General features: G+C 40.3%; 2 protein-coding genes across 3 annotated transcripts; one reads left to right on the forward strand and one right to left on the reverse strand.

The window, feature by feature from the left end:
• The first annotated feature begins 756 nt into the window (after positions 1 to 756).
• Positions 757 to 20649, forward strand: LIMS2 (LIM and senescent cell antigen-like domains 2). 2 transcript variants are annotated; one of them, XM_009319028.1, is made up of 10 exons: positions 757 to 912; positions 1732 to 1798; positions 2111 to 2231; positions 11841 to 11990; positions 12901 to 13051; positions 14174 to 14266; positions 15144 to 15192; positions 15379 to 15454; positions 16269 to 16420; positions 17765 to 20649. In XM_009319028.1, exons 1-9 carry the CDS (start codon positions 757 to 759, stop codon positions 16414 to 16416), a joined length of 1011 nt encoding a protein of 336 aa, XP_009317303.1. In that variant the 3' UTR covers positions 16417 to 16420; positions 17765 to 20649. The 2 variants fall into 2 exon arrangements, with proteins under 2 accessions (XP_009317303.1, XP_009317295.1); XM_009319020.1 differs by having other exon boundaries at positions 16269 to 20649.
• GPR17 (G protein-coupled receptor 17) lies at positions 4394 to 9905 on the reverse strand. Its single transcript, XM_009319008.1, has 2 exons — positions 9769 to 9905; positions 4394 to 5466 (listed from the first exon to the last, which is right to left on the reverse strand). The coding sequence occupies exon 2, from the start codon at positions 5426 to 5428 to the stop codon at positions 4394 to 4396; it is 1035 nt and encodes a 344-aa protein (XP_009317283.1). The 5' UTR covers positions 5429 to 5466; positions 9769 to 9905.
• Positions 20650 to 21237: the final 588 nt, after the last annotated feature.

Here is a 21237-nt window from a genome sequence, read left to right on the forward strand (position 1 = left end):
ACGTCCCCCCCTTCCTTCTTCTTCCCCCAGCTTTATGTGCTGAGCATGACGTCATATGGTGTGGAATATCCCTTTGGTGAGTTGGGGTCAGCTGTCCCGGCTGTGTCCCCTCCCAACTTCTTGCGCACCCCCAGCCTACTCGCTGGTAGGGTGGTGTGAGAAGCAGAAAAGGCCTTGACTCTGTGTAAGCACTGCTCAGCAGCAGCTAAAACATCTCTGTGTTATCAACACTGTTTTCAGCACAAATCCAAAACATAGCCCCATACCAGCTACTATGGAAAAAAATGACTCTATCCCAACCAGAACCAACACATTCCTACAGTGAAGGGGAGACTGCAGTAGCATATCAGTGCTTACTACACATCAGAAAATCCTCAGAGGTGCACATCCTGAGACCAGAAATCCCAAGAAGTCAAGATCGTTGTGTTTGCTGCTCTCCAAACTACTGGTTTATTTAAAATTGTGGATATTTGGTATGAGCTATTAGCAGGATGACATAATGGGGTGAAAGACTGGTGACGCAGCCAAAAGTGTGCAATAGACAAGTCTGCTACATGAGCTCATTCTGCCACATGTGAGTTGCAAGAACATTATTTCTAACTGATGTCAGTGCTGAATTGACTCATTGGTCTTTTTTTTCATGTAAAAGGGAGTTTAAAGCAATGGAAATGTTGTGTTCATAGATGTTGGGGAAATTTGGATTATATGATTATACTCATGTGATTGGCTGTTCTTATTCTTGTCTGTTCCAGTAATATGTCTGATGCTCTTGCAAATGCAGTATGTGAACGCTGCCAGACTCGATTTGATCCTGCAGAGAGGATTGTGAACAGCAATGGGGAGCTCTATCATGAAAACTGCTTTGTCTGTGCTCAGTGTTTTCGTCAGTTCCCAGATGGACTTTTTTATGAGGTGAGGTCTCGTACTGTATGTAAGAAAAGAGAAATAGCTCCATTAAAATGCAAGGAATTAGGTGAAAATTCTGGCAGAAGTACAAATTTCCATCTTTCTTGCATGTTTAATTTCTTAGCCCTAAACTTTTGTTGCTATTTTTTTGAGGGGCTTCTGACTTAATTTCCTTTTTTTTTCTTCTCACTATACATCAGTAACAACAAAAACTGTGTGCTTGCTCTTTGGGTAAGAGGCATTTCAAAAAGAAAATAGAAAATGTTTCTTAATATTTCATTAGGCATAAGTGAGTTTTTTGTCTTTATTTTTAGACATTTTGTACCAAAATTTTCCAATTGGGCAACTGAAATTGGTGAACCCATTTAAAAATGAAGTTGAAATATTTTTACAGAATACGTGTGAGCACATAGTTTGAATAACACATTATTTTAAACATGCTGCATTCTTAATTTGCCGTGAGTGTTAGCTTCATGTAGGAGGAGTAGTTCTGAATTACATGAATAAAAAAAAACTAAAGCAAAAATGAAATTAAAGCCAACTATAGGAAAAGGGCTTTGGACACTTCAAGATTTTTACTGTCTTGTAGCAGCATAGCTATTAATTTAACTGTTAGGCAAATTCACCATGAGGCTGAAGCCATATCTGGATATTTCTTTAAGAAAAGACCTTAGGAGTTTAAAAATGGGTGAAGGGGGGCTAGAACTGGAAAACTTGGCTGACCTTGACTAATTGGTCATTTCAGTGGAAAATCATGCTGAAATATCAAGACGTAAGAGTAGTTCAGTTATTCACGAGGGCTCCCCTCTCTTGTTTTGTTCACAGTTTGAAGGTCGGAAGTACTGTGAGCACGACTTTCAGATGCTGTTTGCTCCTTGCTGCGGGGAATGTGGTAAGATGCAGTGCATGTCAACACCGTGGGGTAACAGCTACAGGGCTGTGCAAACCTCCCACCATTGCAGTGACATCCAGCCCTGGGCTGGGATTGTTCAGGTCATTTTAAGGAGCAGGAGCTCTGGAAGGAAACAAAGCATGATAGCAGCAGTGATTTGGGATATCCTGGTTGTGGGAATAATTGGTTTTTTTTCCAAAGTTAGACTGTAATAGTTCTTGTGGAATTAAAGTGGAAGGATTATGAAGGGCAATAGACTTTTGATAAGTCTGTTTTCTGCATGCGTCTCAAGGTGTTGCTTTCCTTTTGCAGGTGAGTTCATTATTGGGCGTGTTATTAAGGCAATGAACAATAACTGGCACCCAGAATGTTTCCGCTGTGAGCTCTGCGATGTAGCACTTGCTGACCTGGGTTTCGTGAAGAATGCTGGCAGGTAAGATAGAGCAGGAGCTCTGAAAGTTTTATCAGTATGTTATCAATACAGTAGTGAGATGTTGAGAGTGGTCAGTTAGTCGTACAATGAGAGGTAAAGCTTGAAAAGGTACTGAAGAAGTTTAAGGAATAACCTGTTTAGGAGATGGGAAACGGAATGAAGAACAGTGCTCTTCATCCAATGAAACATGTAGAAAGCAGAAACTCAAATTTTAGTAGCTAGTGGATGGGTTCTGGAAAAGAAAGGGTTTTCAGGCAAAAGGTTGAATAGCAAGTGAGAAAAGGGATTATGTGATCCTGGGCAGGCTGTTTATCAAGTAAGCTGCTGAGCAGGAAATCAAGATAGAGCAAAAGGCCAAGAGGATTACAGCAAAGCCTGTTCAGCACGTGATTCCCCTGGCCTTCAGAAATCATTCATTTTATATACAGAAATATAAAAATGAGTCCTAAAGGTTGATTAATGCATTTAATTAAGAAGTAAGAAATAAAAACATAAAAGGGAACTTGTACAAAAGCGTACCATGATAAGAAAATAAAACAATCCAGCAGTTAGCAAATAGTGTTGCACAATTCATAGTTAATTTCAGGCTTTCATATGTCTTGAGCAAAGCCTAGTAGTTTCCTGGAGTTTATATTCTTACTAACTAAATGGTGAAGAAGGGAAGGAAAGTACCAGGACTTGTACCCTGTCCAGCAGGGAGTCCTCTCAACTCCCTTTTCCATCCTGCATGCAAATTCTGTGCCTTAGTTTTTGGAGTTGGGCATAATCAATTTTCTTTTGACACCTAAGCTTGTTAGAATGGGCTGTTGTAATAGCACCTAGGGTGTTTTGGGAAAGCAGTCAAGTTTGAAGCAGTTCAAGCAAGATAAAGTATGTTTGATTTCATAATTTGTGGACCAAATGTAAAACAGTAAGGAGCGTATTCCCAAAAGCATAGAAAAGGGGTATGTGTGTGTATGTAGCTGTACATAAAAAATATAATTCACCTGTCACATGATTTCCTATAATATTTATCTCCATAGAATAGAAGCAGTCTTCTAGTAAATATTATTGGAAACTCTTGGGTCCTTTTTCCCACTTCTCATTGTACCTGGTCTTCCCTAGTCTGCCTGTCGTTTCCAGACATATTCCACTGGATGCTGTTTGTATCAGCGAGGATAGCTAAGATAATCCCTACTTTATCCGTAGTGAAGGAGTAGTCTTGCTAGATAAGTCACAAAAAAATAATTGTAAAACACCTCAAAGATAGGAATCTTTTCTGGACAAAGTAGACTTCACTTCTTCATATGCTTACTTTTCTTCACTTTTGCTATCTGGTTTCATATTTTTATGATTCTGTATGTAGTAAAGATGAATGCTGTATTCCTAAACAGCCCTTTTCCACTCTTTAGTTTGAGGGTTATCAGGATATCTGATGTTTTGCAGGGAATGACATAAAAGAGGAAGTGTAGTAAATGTTGTCCAACCTCTGCCTGCAGCTTTGAGACAATGGCAGAGGGCAGATAGAAAAGGTAGGACAGATAGAAAAGGTAGTGTGAAGTTTAGTGCTCATCTCCAGCTCTGAATGCTGGGAAGAAGTAAAAAAAATTGTAAGTCCTATCTTAATTCCAGTCCAGGTTGGGTGCATTGCAGCATTTTGGTCTTTTTTTCTTGCCACCATTTAGTACCAATTTTCTGTCTACTATGTATAAACTCTTTGAATTCGGAGACTTGAACAAGATGTGCAAGCATGCTGTCTTTTCAGCCGGCAGGTCTATTTCAGGAGTGGATCTCTATTGCTGACACAATATAAAATTTTAAAGTAGGCTGTATGCATTGTGCAGAGGAAGAGTCGTTATGGAATGCTTTGGGAATTAAGTTTGTTTTTTAAGTGTCTGTTTAATAGCCTCTGTTTCCTTCCTTATTCCTAAGTGTTCAGACCTCAGTTTTGCATCTTGGAAATCAGTAGAACTGTACTTCTGTTTGCAGTTTCAGTAAGACAAGAACATGTGATCTCTGTTGTCAGAGGGGTTCTTGCTAATTTCAGTCCCATAAAAACAACAGAACTTCCCTCCTCGGGATGAGTTTGACTCTGGGTGGACTATCTCGCTGCATACTTGCGCTCTCAGCTGATTTTGGTGGAATAGAGTGTTCTTAAGTCGAAGCACTGACAGGAGTCATGTTCACAGTTCAGATTTAGCACTTAGTGAGCTTTCATTTGTCTTACCCTCATATGTTTGAGGTAACATGACAGTCTTTTTAACACAAAACAGATTGCACAAAGCCTCACGGAATTTCTCAGCTACAAAAAAATACATGACTGGGTCAAAGGCACCATTTAGACTCGTGAGGCAGGAAGTGATGCGGTTACTGAGGGCTAGAATACGCTGTGTTTCACAGGAAGTTTTGGTCCCATTGTAATGGAGAATGTAAATGTAGCGATTGACATGATAAGGTACAAAGCAAATCAGAAAGATCATCAGGACCATGATGATCATTTTGATAGCTTTTTCCTTCAGGTGTTTCTCAACTCTGTTCCCACTCTTCAGGCTTCGGATGATTAGTAAGTAGCAAGTCACTGTAGTAACAAATGGGAAGGTGAATGCCACTGCTAAGGACACAAGGGCATGACGTGATGCCTTTTCTCTGTAGAGCTGCAGGCAGACGGTTGTGTTTTTCATCTCGACTGTCTGCACACTGAGCAGCAGAGGTGCCATTGCAACCCCAACTATAACCCACAGAAAGGCACACGCTAAATGGGCATAAAGGGACCTGCGGAGCTTGATGGACTTCACAGGGTGCACAATGGCTAGGAAACGGTCGACACTGATACACATGAGGAAGTAGATACTGGCATACATGTTGAGGTAAAAAAGGAAGCCAGTGAGTCTGCATGGGAGCTCACCAAATGGCCAATGATTACCAGAAAAATGGTACACCAGCCGGGTGGGAAGTACCAGCACAAAGGACAGGTCAGCCACAGCAAGATGCATCAGGAAGATGTTGGCAGGTGTGCCTGACTTTTGATCCCGGATGAAGAGCCAAAGAGCCAGGGCATTGCCAACAAAAGCCAGGATGAAGTCCATGAAGTAGAAAGTGGCAAAAAAGATGTTCTCGAGGTGTGTCTCTTTACCACATCGCTCTGACGTTTCCAAAGAGAAATTTGATTGATTTGAGCAATTGAAGAGTAGGCTTGAGGGATCTGCTGGGCCATTCATTTTTCACCACAGTTTTGAAGAAAAAAATCCCCCAAAACCTGAAAGAATTGAGACAGTATGTTACAAAAGAGCCTGGTTTTGTGAAGAAAAAAAAAACCAAACACAAAAAACCCATCCAAAAAATGACACATGGAAATCAGTGATGTCTCCTGTTTGCTAATACTGGTATTTAATACAACAGGTCAGTGAGAGTTTAAACCCTTATATTAAAATTCTGAACACCTCCTGCTTGGCTGGGTTTTCCAGACCATTAATTCCTGTTGAAGGAACCACTATAAAGAGCTAGCTAGCTGATTATGAGCTTGTCTCCAACCTGTGCTGAGATCAGTTGAGTAACAGAGTAGTGAAATGCTTATGTGTCTAGTTAATGGAAGAGTAGAAGTGGGTTCTGTATGTCTAGCTAGAAAGTACTTGCTGTGTTTAATTTGAAAGCCTGATTCAGGACTGAAGAGCTCATAACGAGTCAGCTTTTCTGAGCACAGGTATCTGTCGTAAGGTGACCTAGCTTAGAATATCTGTCTTGTTCCTAGAAGAGATGGAAGACAGGTCAGGTATTGCTGTTATTAGAAAAACCGCAAGGTTCCTGAAAACCTTTGAGAATTGTTTTAGTCTGAAGTCCTGTATTTAAGGCAAATGCATCTAGTTCCAATATGGGAGGAAACTTTTCAGATGGGTAGCAGCATCTCATTTGAACAGCAAAAAGCACTGAACTGACTCAGAAAAGATTATTAATAATGCCCATGCTGTCAGTTACTTGTCAGTGTCATCCTTCCCTGCAGCTTTCTTCTTCTCCCAGCATAACTGTCTCTCTTCCTCCCTCAAAAGCTTGAACTCCACTGTAGCTTATGCAGGGCCTTTTCCAAGTAACAGCTTAGTAAAACTGAGCTTAGCTTTGCCAGTCTCTCTGTTGTCTGCAGGGTCGTGAACAGCATCAACAAAAAGTGATAAGATTTTCTGGGCACCTACCCATGGCTTTTTATACATTACTCATCTGTGGGTATAGGTGGTAGGGAAGTGCAGGCAGTCTGAGTTTCCAACATTGTCTCTGTTTCTTGGATTCCTCAGAGGTGTTACAGTATGTGCAGCAGTACTTCCATTGTGCTCACCATTGCATTTTGTACTGATTGACCATAATATTCAATACATCTTTAAATACATCAATTTTCCTCTACTGAGATTAAAATTTTAAGATGGCTGCTGACATTGTTAGTCAAAATTTTTAGTCTCGGGCAGAAGCTATGTGATATGCTGAAATCTTACATCATTAGACAGTTGATCCAAGGCATTGTGCAATGCATCCAGCTTCCCAACAGAACTGATTATTCAGATGTCTAAAAATATTGGTGGCTAATGAAGAAACTGAAATGGGATTAAGAACAGACCAATATATTGGAAAATGTAAACAAAATTCCAAGGTAATGACCATCTTTTGTTTGGCTGCTGTCACTTTCAGCTGGACAGAAAACTACAATAGCTAGAGATTAATATGCTGGACCACTTCAGTTCACAGTTGAAGAGACAAAAGTCGACAGAAGGAAGACTGAATGAAATTCAGAAACTGAAATTGCTTCATATGGCCACAGAGGGGCCTTCTTACTCTGTGCGTTGCCTAGATTCCCTGCATGTTTATGGCACAAAAAAGACTCTAGGTTTGAGTGTATGGGTACTCGTTGCCTACTGCCAGCTGCATGCTTCTTTGTAGTCCTAGAGATGGCAACAAATTATTATCTTGGAATTACTAGAAGTGCATGTGCAAGGAAGACTGTACAGCCCTTTTTTCCAAGGGACATTTTATCTATTAAAATACATGTGAAATCTTGTTTTCATGTACAAAAGGAAAATTCCCTGTTGCGGTTTTCGTGTGAATTCCCTGGATTTGCAGAGGAGCCCGCAGTTTTTGTTTCTAGTGTTTATTTGTCCCTTACAAAGTAAAACCTGCAAGTACTTTTGAACACAAGATTTTGAAGTTTGTATGAGATAGTAATGTTGAATGCTCAAATACTTATACTTGCTGGATGGAATTAGCTTAAATATGTATTTTTCTATTGCATACCAAAGGAGAAATATGATAAGACCATGCCTTTTTACTGGCTGTTAATTTGCAGTGGTACCTATCACCTGATGTTCTGGCTATGTAGCCTTTTTTTGTGTCAGGCACTTTGTTTAAATATGCTTTTCATCTGCAAAAAATGTCATCAGGTGATCTTTATATACACACCTGTCAGTGATCGGGTGGTCTGATGGCTAAGTATTACTCTATACCTGGTTGTGACAGCACTGAAAAAGCAGCAAATGCTGGCTTGGACCAGCTGAAAAGGCAGAAGCAAGGGTTGTCTAATGGAACAGACAGGGATGTCTCTTGTCTTAATGATAATGATTTAAATGAGTTCAGGAGGCAAAGCGGTAAGCAGACTTTTTCCCTGTTTGCAAGCTAAATACTAGGGGTTTAGCAGCATGATACATTGAACTGATTCTATTTGAGCTGATTTCCTAAGGAGGATCTTTGGGATTTGGATACAGCTGAGTGTCAGTGCCAGACTTGGAATAGCCAAGATTTAAAAGTTGAGAGTTTTGTCCTCACTGATGGCAGCGTTGAGTCTGCTGTTGATTTCTATCTGGACATGCTTTCACTGCAAAATACTGTGGGGTGGAGTAGAAAGGAGAATGTCAGAGCTATCTAGAAGCCCAGTATGTCAGTGTCAGAAAGGGAGAGGCTTAGAACTGATGATAAAATTGAAATAGATTCAGTCTTTTCAAATGAGTGCCTTCATAGAAGAGCTGCTGTTACCTAATTTACTTTTTAGAGCAAGGTGAAGGGAGGTATTTTTCATTGCCTGGTCAGAAATCATAGAAAAGGGAAGTGGGCCTCTTCCTAATTTTGCTTAGGTTTTAAATCAGAAGGGAATTTTAATCAAGTTTTGTTTTTTTGTTTTTTTTTTTTTACAATTCTGTTTGTTGACGTGAAAATTGTGGTGTAGCACTTGAGTAGGTTAGGAAAAAAGCTGACGTCACTAGAATTAATTGTTGAGCTTATTTTTAGAATTGATATGTTTCCATCAAAATGCTACAACTTTACAGGAGTAATAGTTCTTTGACAGTGTGTTCTGTAGACAGTGTGGAAAGCCCTTTGCTGTTATTTACAGTTCCACTTCTATTTTGCCTGTTTTTATCCTATCAATTTAAAATAAATGTGTTTAATTTTTAGTTTTTTCTTTCTTTTTGGTTTGTTATGCTTACAAAAAAGCACTCGAAGTCCTAGGAAGTTTGTGGTATTAGTCTGTATGAATGCTAAGAGCTAACTAGAAACCTTCCCAAATTACCTAGAATGTGTAGTTTGTGTTAAGCTATATGGTGCAAGAGGCTTTGACTACACAGACAGTAAACTCCTTTAGGAGTCTGGATCATTGTCCAATAATGTCTGCTTGGATTGCACTCTTGGTGTTGTGCGAATATTTAGTGTTTACATATTGCTAACCAGAGCACTATTCTGGAATGAGCCATTATCCCAGGCCTCCCAGGGCTGAGCCGTAATGGGGATGTCATTGCTCATTTGAAATGCATGCAGACTGACCATATTTTATGCCCTGTTTCTCTTCTGCTCAGAAACAAGCAAAATAACAATCCACAAGGCTGTCAGTATAGACACAACCTGATTACACTTTCAGCAGATGCTCTATCTATCATTAATGAAACAATAAATAAGCAGAAGAAATACTTAGCTCATTGTAAGTTACCTGGCTAATTTGGAGCTTTTGTTATAATGCCCACTGCAGATAAATTTGAACTGTATGTTAGGGTTTGTAGTGGATATCGGAAATTCCTGTTCTTCCTCTCAGCTAGAGCAGTTTCTGATTTGGGATTATGCTAGTTTGTGGGTTTTTATGATTACGGTTGTAGTGTCTTGTCAAATGGGAGCGTCCCCTATCTTTCACTGAAAGTACTCTTCATTAGAAATAGTCCACTTCTGACTGAAATTATTCTCCTGAAAATCACTCCCTGCTGAGCCTCCCACCCTTCAGCTGAAATACTTGTTTCTTGTGAGCATCAAAGCAGTGCCAGAGCGCACTGGACATACCATACAACTGTCAGTTTTCCTGGCACAAATGGATGTACATTAGGTAGAGAAGTTTGCAAACTTTTATATTTTGGAGGAGTGATGTGAAGAAGAGTGAGGAAACTATTCTTTGAAATTCAAAAAATGCTGTCTGTTCTTAGTTTCAAACATTTCCATTATATTCATCCACCTCTGTGTGTGTCTTTCCACCTCACTGACACCAGCTAAAACTAATGCCATTAGGAAAGCTCCTTCATTATTCTGCTAATAGAAGTTTGTCTCTTACCTCTTTACAGTGCAGTCCTATGGGTGGAGTATAGGGTCCTTTTGGGGAAAATCTCAAGGAACTCCTTCTGATGACAGCAAACCAAATAGAAGCAGCAACAGTGAAAACAACAAGATGATCCAAAAAGAGCACACAGTGGCAGAGTTGCTGAGGGTGGAGACGGCAGCCCCTCTATATAGTGTCCTTCTAGCTCTGATAGCGCATTATCAGCTCAGTCACACAACAGAGCAGGGGAGAGGACACCCCAGCACTGAAGAGCAGCCTTCATCCCAGCTGAGCTCTTGGCACTGGGGTTGCTGCTGCTGTTACAGATATGAATATACTGTATGAATATTCCAGTGTTCATGGTGCTTACTGAAGGCTGCTACTGAACTCCTAGCCGTGAACACAGACTTCTTGGAGTCCCCTGATTATTTTAGGAGGGTGGAGAGAGGCATTGTTTGGGGAAAGTCTGGTATTAATAGACACAACAGGACATTTCAGAATGGGATAATTCCATAATGGTGGGAGTGGGGAGGGGGAGAGGGAGAGGGGCGGCTGCTATGGTAACAGCTTAGCCTGTCCAACACTTCCCTTTGCTTGCAATAGAGGAGGGTCTATGGGACGGCAGAGAGGGTTTGTGAGTGGGGAGGGGTTGATAATGGTTTATCAGTCCAAATGGCTGAAGGCATCTTATTCAGCTGAATGAGAGGGGTCTCTTTCAGGACACTTGCTTCAGGGTCCCTATGTCCTGCCCCGTATAATTACTCTGCATTTGACAGTGCCGAATAAAATTGATGCCTTTATGCTGAGATGAGCACAGCTGCATGTTTCTTTATAATGGGGTGCTGTCTGCTTTTTCTGGACTCCGTCTGGGCAGACAGTAGTTCCAGCCCTGGAAAGAGACACTTGCTGACAGGAGGACTCCGATTTGGAGAGAATAATAATGATACTTAGCACTTAGACAGGCGCCTGCCAGCTGAGGGTCATAAATGTTTGAGGTCTCACAACAACATCTGTGTTGTATTCTTATCCCCATTTTACAGATCTAAGGGTAAGTGATTCATCACAGCAGAATTTTGGAAGGGGCCCTGCAAAGAACCCACTACTTCAGCCATAAATCTACCCTTTCCATTTGAACTTTTCCTTTTGTCTGGTGTCTTTTGAGAATGACCTGTAAATCTCAGCGAGTGTTTCACATAGTGATATAGTGAAAGGAATTACGCAGGCTGTTTTGTGACAAAGAAACCCACAGAAGTCATTCCTCTGTCATTTTCGTTTTATCATAAATTCTTCCCAGCCTGCAGCATTGCAGCTAGAGGGGTAGGTAATAGGCAAGTAAACTGAACAGCTCCTCCTTAGAGTGCCTAAATATTGGGATAAAACTGGTGGATTTCATCAGCCTTTACAGAAGTTTTTTATGCCTTTGCCCAGGCTTTTCTACCAGAAATTTGGCTTATCTACCTGTTCAGGACTGTACTTGTAATATGTTCTAGAACAGTTACATGTGTCACATAAAATTGCAAAATTGCACAGTTCTTTATTTTCTTTAACTTAAGAGTGAAAGGAATTTGTAGGCCAGAAGAGCTAGTATTCAATGGTCTCTTGTTTGTCTTAGCTATTGAACAGTAAGGAATCCAGCCATGGTAAAGGCATTCGAGCAACGTGCTTTGGTTTAATATTTTTTTATTCTCTCTTCTCAACTCCCTCCCAGTGCTGTAATGCCTCTGTTATTGCTGGATCCCACAGTTAGTAATAGAGAGAGGGTGTTGCCACCTTTCCTTGTCCACCTCTCAAAAAGGATCTAGAAGAACTGGAAAGGATACCTAGAAGAATGACAGGGTGATATCCCTGATGGGGTATAAATCAGTGAATGTTGGAGGAGTATTCTAGGGAAATACAACTCAGTGACTTCTCTATCCACGTATTCTTTTCTGTGCAACTGGTGTGAAAGACAGGATACTAAACTAAATGATGTTTAGTCAGACCTCGGAAGACACTTCTCCTAAAAGTACATCCTACAGCATGCACTGTACGTTAATTTAAGAGAAAGAATTTCTTAATCTTTTCTTTTCTTTACTTTGTTCAACCAGGCATCTGTGCAGGCCATGCCATAACCGTGAAAAAGCTAAGGGTCTGGGCAAGTACATCTGTCAGAAGTGCCACTTGATAATTGATGAACAGCCTCTTATGTTTAGGAATGATTCCTACCATCCGGATCACTTCAACTGCACCCACTGTGGGTATGTTCTCATATTGTAAACTCTGACAAAAAAGGAGAGAGACAAACAGTACAGTCAGCAGTGCAGTCCTTTCCAAGGCCTAAGCTTTGCTGCCTTCACATTGTTGAACAAACAGAAATTGCGTGAGGAGAAATCGAAAGAAATTTGGAAAGCCTACAGGAACTTTAGTTTTATTTTACCATTCAATGTTCTTTTATCCTAAACTTGAATAACACTATTTTATACTGAAAATGAAAATAGTTCATGTATGTAATAGTAATAGTTCATAGTAATAGTTCATAGTTCAGTATGAACTCACCTGAAAGGCTGTGTGCAGATTACGATAATAGTGTTGTCCAAAGATAGCTGTTGCCAGGCTATTCAGAATAGTTTCACTTTGCATTCCTGGATAGAAAAAAAAGATTTCTTGGTGACTTGTTTCAGTCTTCTGGCACAGTCCATTACCGTGCTGATACCTGTCTGACCTGAATTACTTACCATGAAGGCAGTATAATTGGAGCACAGTACTGCCCTAGAATGGGTAACAGCGCTGAAGAATAAAGTAAATGGCTCAGGGCTGAGCACTACTAGGATGGTCCTTGTACCTGAGCTATCCCATTCAAAGATAGCTGGAGTCTTTGCATGACGCTGCATTGTTCCATGTAAGTGCACCTCATATTTCTGCTAGAGTATCTAGCCAAAGACATGATACTCCACGTATGTTTGCTTGTCTGGCAAACTGAGAAAGCAGTTTTAGAAAGATGAGTTGACAATAACTGTATTTCACTAGCTTAATTTAATGACTCTGCATTTGTAGCATGAATGTTGCCAAAGTATGTTAACTTTCAAGTTTGGTCTTCCAAAACTTTGTCTCAGGCATTAAAGGCCTTTACTTGGTGTTCTTGCTTCAGGGACATGTTTGTGTTTTCAGGAAGGAGCTGACTGCTGAGGCCCGGGAACTGAAGGGAGAACTGTATTGTCTGCCCTGCCACGACAAGATGGGAATCCCCATCTGTGGAGCCTGCCGCAGGCCCATTGAGGGACGAGTGGTCAACGCTCTGGGAAAGCAGTGGCATGTTGAGGTCAGGCCTCTCTGAATCTGAAACTTCAGGAGCCATTTTGGAAGAGGACTAGTGCTAGTTGGAAGCTGTAGACATTTACGTGATCTGTAATACATGATTTCAGACAAAAAACAATTGCTTATGTTTCAGATTGTCTTCACCTTATGTGAGTGAATGAGTACAGCAGGGTCATCAGGGTTGCCTAAGCAAGCTATGCTTTCACAACAGTGATAACCTTAATTTTAAAATGCCTGAGTTGCATTATAAAGATTCTTGCAGAATAGGGTTCACTGAACAGCATTTACTAACTAATAAATGTACATATTTACTATGATGTACTTAGATGTATACTCTCCAACCCCAGCTGACAGGTTCATAACAGTGTTAGAATTTGTAATGTAGGCAGAGCCAGTGCAATTCTTGCTTTTTAAGCCTTTTCAGCTCATTCTTTCTCTAACTTTCAGCTGAGTCGTCACAGCTTGCTCTGAAGTTTTTTTAGTGATTTATGTTTTTAGTGATTTAAGCCTCGTAGGGCTTGAACTGAGAGAGGTGCTGCTGCTCATTGAAGTGCATTCATACCAACCATGTTTTATGTTCCTGTTTCTCTTCTCTGAAACAAGCAAGATAATAGTGCACAAGTCTATCAGTATAGACACAAGATGATTGCCCTTTCAGCAGGTCTTCTACCTATCTTTAATACCATTCTTAATTACTATAGTAGACTAAATATTTCCTCTTTTACTTCCAGGAAGATTTTCCTGTCCGAGTTTCATTAAAGCATTAAGGGGTAACAGTTTTAAACTGAAAGAGGGTAGATTTAGATGAAATATTGGGAAGAAACTCTTTACTGTGAGAGTGGTGAGACACTGGAACAGGTTGCCCAGAGAGGTGGTGGATGCCCCTCCCTGGAAGTGTTCAAGGCCAGGTTGGATGGGGCTTTGAGCCACCTGGTCCAGTGGAAGGTGTCCCTGCCCATGGCAGCAGGGATGGAACTAGATGATCTTTAAGGTTCCTTCCAACCCAAACCATTCTGTGATTCTATGATTGTCTCATATTGAGCCATGATTTGTAGCCATGCAAGTTTTTCCCTGGTGATGGAAAAGTCGCTTTGCCTGCCACTGAATGTCTTTCTTTCTTTTACAGCATTTTGTTTGTGCCAAATGTGAGAAGCCATTCTTGGGGCACCGACACTATGAGAAAAAAGGACTGGCTTATTGTGAAACTCACTATAACCAGGTAAATTCTGCCTTCTATACTGTAGGTACTTGCTCTGACTGGCAAATGCTTTTTTGCATTTTACATATCCAAAGCTATGCAGATTTTGCATAACATGAATTTGTAGAGGCAATGCAATATTAAGAAATTAGTGAGATTTAACAGAAAAAATAGTTTTCCTTGGAAGATGTGAAAAGTGATGCCGAGAACAGAATAGAATGCCTTAGGGATATTGATTTTCCTTTGTGCCATTGACAGAAAAAAACAGACCATGGGTTGTGATTAAAATCCGTGTAATTCCACTCCAAAACTATTTGTGTGGACTTCTTTGATAATTACTTGCTTCCATGGGCCTAAGATAAATGTTGAGCTGTCTGAAGTGTAAGAAAAGTATGTTTCAAAAGCCAATCAAAACCTGTTTTTTCTGTATGGCTCTACTGAACAGCTATGAGTTTGGTATTTTCTTCTGTCAGATAAATTAGTCTGTTTCTCTCATAAGAGATGTTATTGTTTTGAGAGTAGCTCTAGGTTTTATTTTGATGTTTACAGTTAAGCATCAGGAGATGTTTGTCTACAGTAAGCATCATACTCTACCGATCCTCTTTTCTCCAAATTGTCACATGTATAGGACTTTAAGATCACATAACAGTGGTAGAGTGTGAGGCATCAACAAAAAAGGTTTTGTAGTATTTAGTGGTATGAGATCCAAAGCACCATAGACTATTTGGCAAGTGTATGAGAAGTTATTCAGAAGATTTAAATTGGTATATTTGGGGGCTACTGCAATGTCTGGGAATTCTTTCATTGTTAGGATTTAAAGTTGACACCAGCTGTGTAATTTGGGGAGCATGAGTAGTCAGTAACATGAGTTCCTGTTCTTATTTCTTTTGCTGTGTAGCTCTTTGGAGATGTCTGCTACAACTGCAGCCACGTGATAGAGGGAGATGGTAAGATTTGTTCTCTCCTTGTTTTGGGTTGCTGTCCTTGTTCCATTTGTTAGTGCAGCTGTTGCAGTCCCACAGTTGCAAGGCACCAGTGTTTCTTTTCACATCTGGCCTCATTTGAATTTGGATACAAATCTGAATTCAAATAATCCGGCAGTTTCCTCTTATTTCGTGCTTTTGCTTTTGCAGTGGTATCAGCTCTTAACAAGGCCTGGTGTGTGAATTGCTTCTCCTGCTCCACCTGCAACATCAAGCTTACACTGAAGTAAGTCAGTGTTTATATTTCGGACCATAGGAGACATTTGCCCCTAAGGCAGGGTATCAGCTTGGGGGAGCCATGAGCCAGTGCCTCTCTTGAGGGGCAATATACCTTTTCTCTGTGGGAGCAGGTGCTTATAATTCCACTGATTTCAGAACTAAAAGGGAGCTGGGACTCAGCATCCTCTCTATTTTCCTTCATTAATCTATTCTGTAAGGAGATTGGGTAAGAGGAGAACTCATTCAGCAGTACAGAGGGAAGGCTGTAAACTTTGAGTAACTGCCTGTCCTGAAATACCTGCAGCCTCCATGTCTCCTTAGTCTGGATGCTTCCCTCAGTGACAGTATTTGCAGTTGTGTAGATTATTTCAAAAGAAAACATTATGCTAGTTACCTCAAATGTGTAGAAGAGGGACAGAAAACAAACCAATCCTACGTTTTTCCTTTCTCGGGTTCAAACCCTTATCCTACTATGCCGAGTTGGCCCCACTGGCCTTATATATGAAGGAGCTCTCATTCATCACAAAGAGGACCTTTGAAGTGACACTCCCATTCTACGATAACAACATTATTGTTCTAGACTGTTACATAAAAATATGTAGCAAAATCTTGCTCCTTATTTAACTAGCAATACTAAAGACCGTAGTTCCCTCATAAGAACCCCGTCTCTGTACTTACATGACCAGACGAGGAAGTGAGTTGTTTTATACGTGCAGTAGAACACAAACAACAGCATTTACGTAGATGCATGGAAACTTGATTTAGTGAAGCATATAGTTTGCAAATACCATTTTAATAGCCCGCTGTTCTTTGTGTTAAAGGAATAAGTTTGTGGAGTTTGACATGAAGCCTGTATGCAAGAAGTGCTATGAGAAATTCCCTCTGGAGCTGAAGAAACGCCTGAAGAAGTTGTCAGAGCTGGCATCTAAGAAGGCACATCCCAAAGCTCTGGATTTAAACTCTGCTTAAACAGGTCTGTCAGTCTACTGACTGCACTCTTACAGTCATAAGCTGCTGCTCAGAGCAGCTGTTGGTTACAGAGGCAATTACTAAGAACAAGTGAAACCAAAGATAAGTAGTACCTTCCCTTGCTTCTAGTAATGTAGCTTGCATCTTGACTATCCCTTTTCTCAAGCAATTGTCTATTAACACTGCCAGAAAGAGGAATACGATTTCTGCTTGAGCAGTTTACAGGCTGGTTATTAATTTGCTAATAACAACTTATTCTGCCTTTGTGGAATTGTACACAGTCTTTCCTTCCTCAATTGAACTGTAGTTCTCTCTCCATTCCTCTATAGTATAAGGAATTTGGAAACAGTGGTTGAGTGTAGGGGTGGAAGAAATGTGTGATTTGCTCTTTGTCAGTTAAAGTATAAAAATCTCTCTTCTTACCCTGGGTGATAACATTTTAAATTTTTTTAATATGTGGGCAAATATTCTGAAAGCTGTCACTCTTTGCTACATGCAAAATGTTCTGGTCTTTCTCCAGATTCCTACTGAGCATACACAAATGCTGTACAGTCCTTCTGGTTTGCAGGTTTACTGGGAAAGCCCAGGAACCAATAGTTCTGGCATCTGTACTCCCCGCTTGTCTGGCTTAGGTCCAATGTTAAGACAGCTGAAGAATTTTGCTTTGCTTCTTCCCTGTTCAGTACTAAGGAGATTTCAATTGTCAAGGCCATGTCAGCCTCTTCAGAATAGTTGGTCTCTCCTTAAGGAGGAGGTGGCTATGGGAAATGAAAGATTTTGTTAGAAACTGACACTATAATTTTCTCAGTTTGTTCTCTACTACTACATGGGTACTAGAGATTCTAGTGGGCAACACAAAGCATGTCCTATCCACTGGCATAGCTGACATTTCTTGAGGTAATGTGGCTGGAGCCTTGGTTATTCTTTTGCATGATGAAATCAAATTGATAATATGGTACCAATTTAAGTGCTTCAGTTTCCCCGTCCTTCTCACTTTATTTGAAAGATGAGTATACGCTTGTTGGTCATGCTCCAGAAAGCCCAATTACATGAAAGGGTTTCTAATATTTACAGTTTGTAGCAAATGTGGTCTTATGCAGAAAAAACCCAGGAAGTATTTTTCATAAAATTTTCACCCAAATAAGAGTTTCCGATCACCTTTCTTCTTAAGACCCGAGTTTACTTAAAGAGAGGACCTCAGACGTGAATCTGTACGTCTTAAGCATATAGTTCTGCTCTGTATTTTTGCCTGTCATTGGTGAAGTTTCACTGGTCCTACTGTCTCTGCTAGTACAACCCAAGGTGCTGAGAAATTTACTGGTTTTGAACATTCTCGATATTTCTTCAGGGGTGAGCCATCAACAAGTGCTGTTCCTGAGTCCACCTGTGTGTTGTATAATCACGGTGAGCTTCTGAGACCTCTGGAGGTGTCCCCCATAGTTTCTTGTGCTGAACTAAGCTGAGCAGCCTGAAAATCCCTTTCCCTGAATGGTTGGAGACTGTGCCTGCCCTTTTGCAAGGTGGACAGGATGCAAGGCACTGGAGGACTTGCTGCCCCTTGCATGATTTAAATATTCCAAAAAGTGGCTGGTTTAGTAGGTCAAATGAACACAGCAGTTGAGCCTAGGCACCACCCTGCAGCCCCAGGTGAATTAGCTAGCAAGAAGTTAAAGCTTCCTCACTTCTTGTATGTGTGAGCAGCAACTGGATTGGGGCAATAATCTACCTTAAAATTGTCCTCACTGCCATCACACTCTGCTCAGAACGGATCTAAACAAGATAATAGCTAAAGCATTGACAGCTGTTAACATGCTTGCTGTAGCTACTACCCATGAAACTGCACCAGTGATATCACAGCAGTGGTGGGAAATCCTGGTTAACTGTGTGCAGATAAGAATCCCACGTGCAAGACCGTCTCTTGGATACTTACTGGCTTTGCTAATTCAATTTCCTTCACCTGCTTTGCTTTTTGTTGCTGTAAGTTACCATAAACTTAACTGGGGTATACTGCATCCACTATAACACTGATGAGGGGGTAGGCCTGATTTTAACAGTAGAACTCTGCCATCCTCTTCTGACCAATATGCTCTGTAGATTACAGTAATAGTAGCTGCTTTTGTCACTGCTTTAGGAGAACACATGGCTAGTCACTGTTCTCTCACCAGCCTTTAAATGGTCTTTTAGTTAAGGGCATAAAGAGCAGCATGTCTTTTGGTGCAGTAGTACGTGGCCACTGCAAAGACCCGTCTCGTAAGCCTATTCTTTGGCATTTTTTTCACAGCATAAAACAGAAGAACTACTGATCTAGGTGCAGTTCAGTATGTTATACAGATTCTTCTCAGCATAAAGCATTCAGGTCTGTTCCTATAATCTTAGTCACAGGCCATGTCTAATGCTAAATCTGAGCAGCTGTGTATCTTCAGCCTCCTGGGAAGATGCTGGAGGAACACACAGCTGCATAGCTACTGGTAAATATAGAAAGACTATGTAACTAGCAGGCAATAGGTAATACTCTTTCAGTGGCCACTCTCAAGTTCAGCAATGGAAAATGCATGTATGTAGAGGTGAATGGAATTACTTTTGTACTGCAAGTAGAGATTTAGTGTGTGCTCTCACTTTGTCTCATGTTAGAAATTCAGTACACCTAGTAAGCTTCAGTGTTCAAAGGACAGTTGATATCATTCTCTTTGATAAGCTGTTCAGTTCTCTAGGATTTGGATTATGTCCTTATCTTCAGAGCATTTACCAAAATCAGTGTGGGAAAAAAGTCATCATAATCCCTGATCTCTATATTAGTGGAGGGTGATGTTCTCTTAGTATCTCTTAAATTATTAATTTTTCACAATTATTTTTCTTATACTCCTGCTGCCCATAGCCTGCAATGTGCAGAGTTACAGTAGTGAATACTACTGACATACCTTTTGTGGGGCAGTGGAATTGAAGGAGTAAGAGAAATAACTATAAATAGTTTAAATAAATGCATCTTCCTCTACATCTTTGAGTCCACATTTTTAAAACTACATAGAATATAATGCAGACTTATGAATTCTCCTTAGTGTGTTGATAGGCTGACAGGTTGGTTTTTGTTTGTTTGTTTGTTTGTTTGTTTGTTTGTTAGAAAAAAGTCAAGGTCTCAGTCAGAAATAAGCTGCATGCTTTTTTCCATTGCTGTAAATAGACATGCTGGCCAAATTCATCCTAGGTATCACACCACTGGAGAGTATAGATTTATAGCAAGGTTGAACTTGGCTCAGAAGTCTACACTTACTAAAAGCGGCTGTCTCATTATATACATTTATAGTTTACATTCATATTTATACATACTGAATTAAAATCACTAATATTCACTGAGTACACTTGAAAATGGTTTTGCTTTTAGAAACCACAGTATGTGAAGCTTGTTTGTATTCAAAGGCTATGTTAATCACTTGCAATCTTTCTTTATGGCAACCTAATCTGCTCTCTAGGTCATCCTGGTCTTTATTTTTACAGTTTGTGCAATGTAGGCAAATGTTTTTCAACCTTCTGTACAGAGAGTTTCCAGATGTTGCATGTTTTGTATTAGATGATGTGACTGACGCTTTTCTAAGAAGTGGTTGGATGGCGCAGGAATAAATTTCAGCCAAACATGTAATAAATGCGGTTGTATGAGTCTGTAAAGCACTATTAAGTGCTGAGGATTGTATAGACTGAGTAAAAGAATTAGCAGCTACTTGCCTTGGTTCAGGCCTTGATGAGCAGTGTGGATTCTGCACCGTGTGGAGCTCTGATTTTATCACACATTGCTTTTGCTGTCTAACCAAAAAGTGATTGTGGATTGAAATCTTGTAACACTGTACCTTTTTATGTTCCTGTAATAAAGTTAACTGTAATACATTTTAAATCTTCACACAAAAAACAAATGTAAAAAAGTTGTATATTATACAGTAAAAAAAAAAAAAATCACATTTGCAATGCTGAGCCAGAGAGCATTAGGCACTGAGGAACTCTGGGGATTGCCCAAATCTGATGCACTGTTGTGAATTCACATTTTGGATCTGTGCTGCTTCTATGGTGATGTGTTGGTTGATGAGGATGTGCAGAAAGGGGTATCATCCTTTTAGAGGCTGTGCTGTACAAATTGTGTTGTGTATATGATGAGTAGATGGGATGCTATGATCATTTACAGGCTGTGGTGGAAGTTTGGTAGGTTTAGGTTACATGAATTAGAGCGAATATTCAATTTTCTTGTTAGACACTGTGGTTGATTTTCTGCAGTGTTTATTTAAGAACCAGAAACAATACAGTTTGGCTGCAAAATTTCTTTTTGTACAGGTGAAGTATTGAATGCTTCTCACTTACAGCCAGTTAGATCAGACATAGGATGACAAAACAACTAAAACTCAGATGTTTCCATTGCCAGCAATGGACATTGAATATCTAATTGCATGCAAAAGGATCAACTATTCTGACAAGTGTGGCACTCATTTAGATGCACAAAGAGAGTGGGGCTCTTCCCTGCCACCCATGTACAAAACTCCCATTAACGTTTGAATTTCACACACCACATCTGAGGGAACAAGAGAATCATTGTGCATACATTGGCAAATTTGAGAGATCTAGCAGAGCTGCTTTTCTAGCACTGCCAGATCGTGTCTCAAGGAACTTGGTGTAAATGCTTTAAGACATGTCCATGTTTCACTGTGAGGAAGGGAGGGCTCATCATTGAGGAAGGAGTACTTGTTCTCTGATGGGGTAAGCATCTAGGCTTACTACCACCACAGTGCATATATGCTTTACACACTCTGAGCACACTCTGGTTCCTGTAGGACCAAAGTTGTG

The sequence above is a fragment of the Pygoscelis adeliae genome, unplaced genomic scaffold, assembly GCF_000699105.1.
Source record: "Pygoscelis adeliae isolate BGI_AS28 unplaced genomic scaffold, ASM69910v1 Scaffold30, whole genome shotgun sequence".
NCBI lineage: Eukaryota > Metazoa > Chordata > Aves > Sphenisciformes > Spheniscidae > Pygoscelis > Pygoscelis adeliae.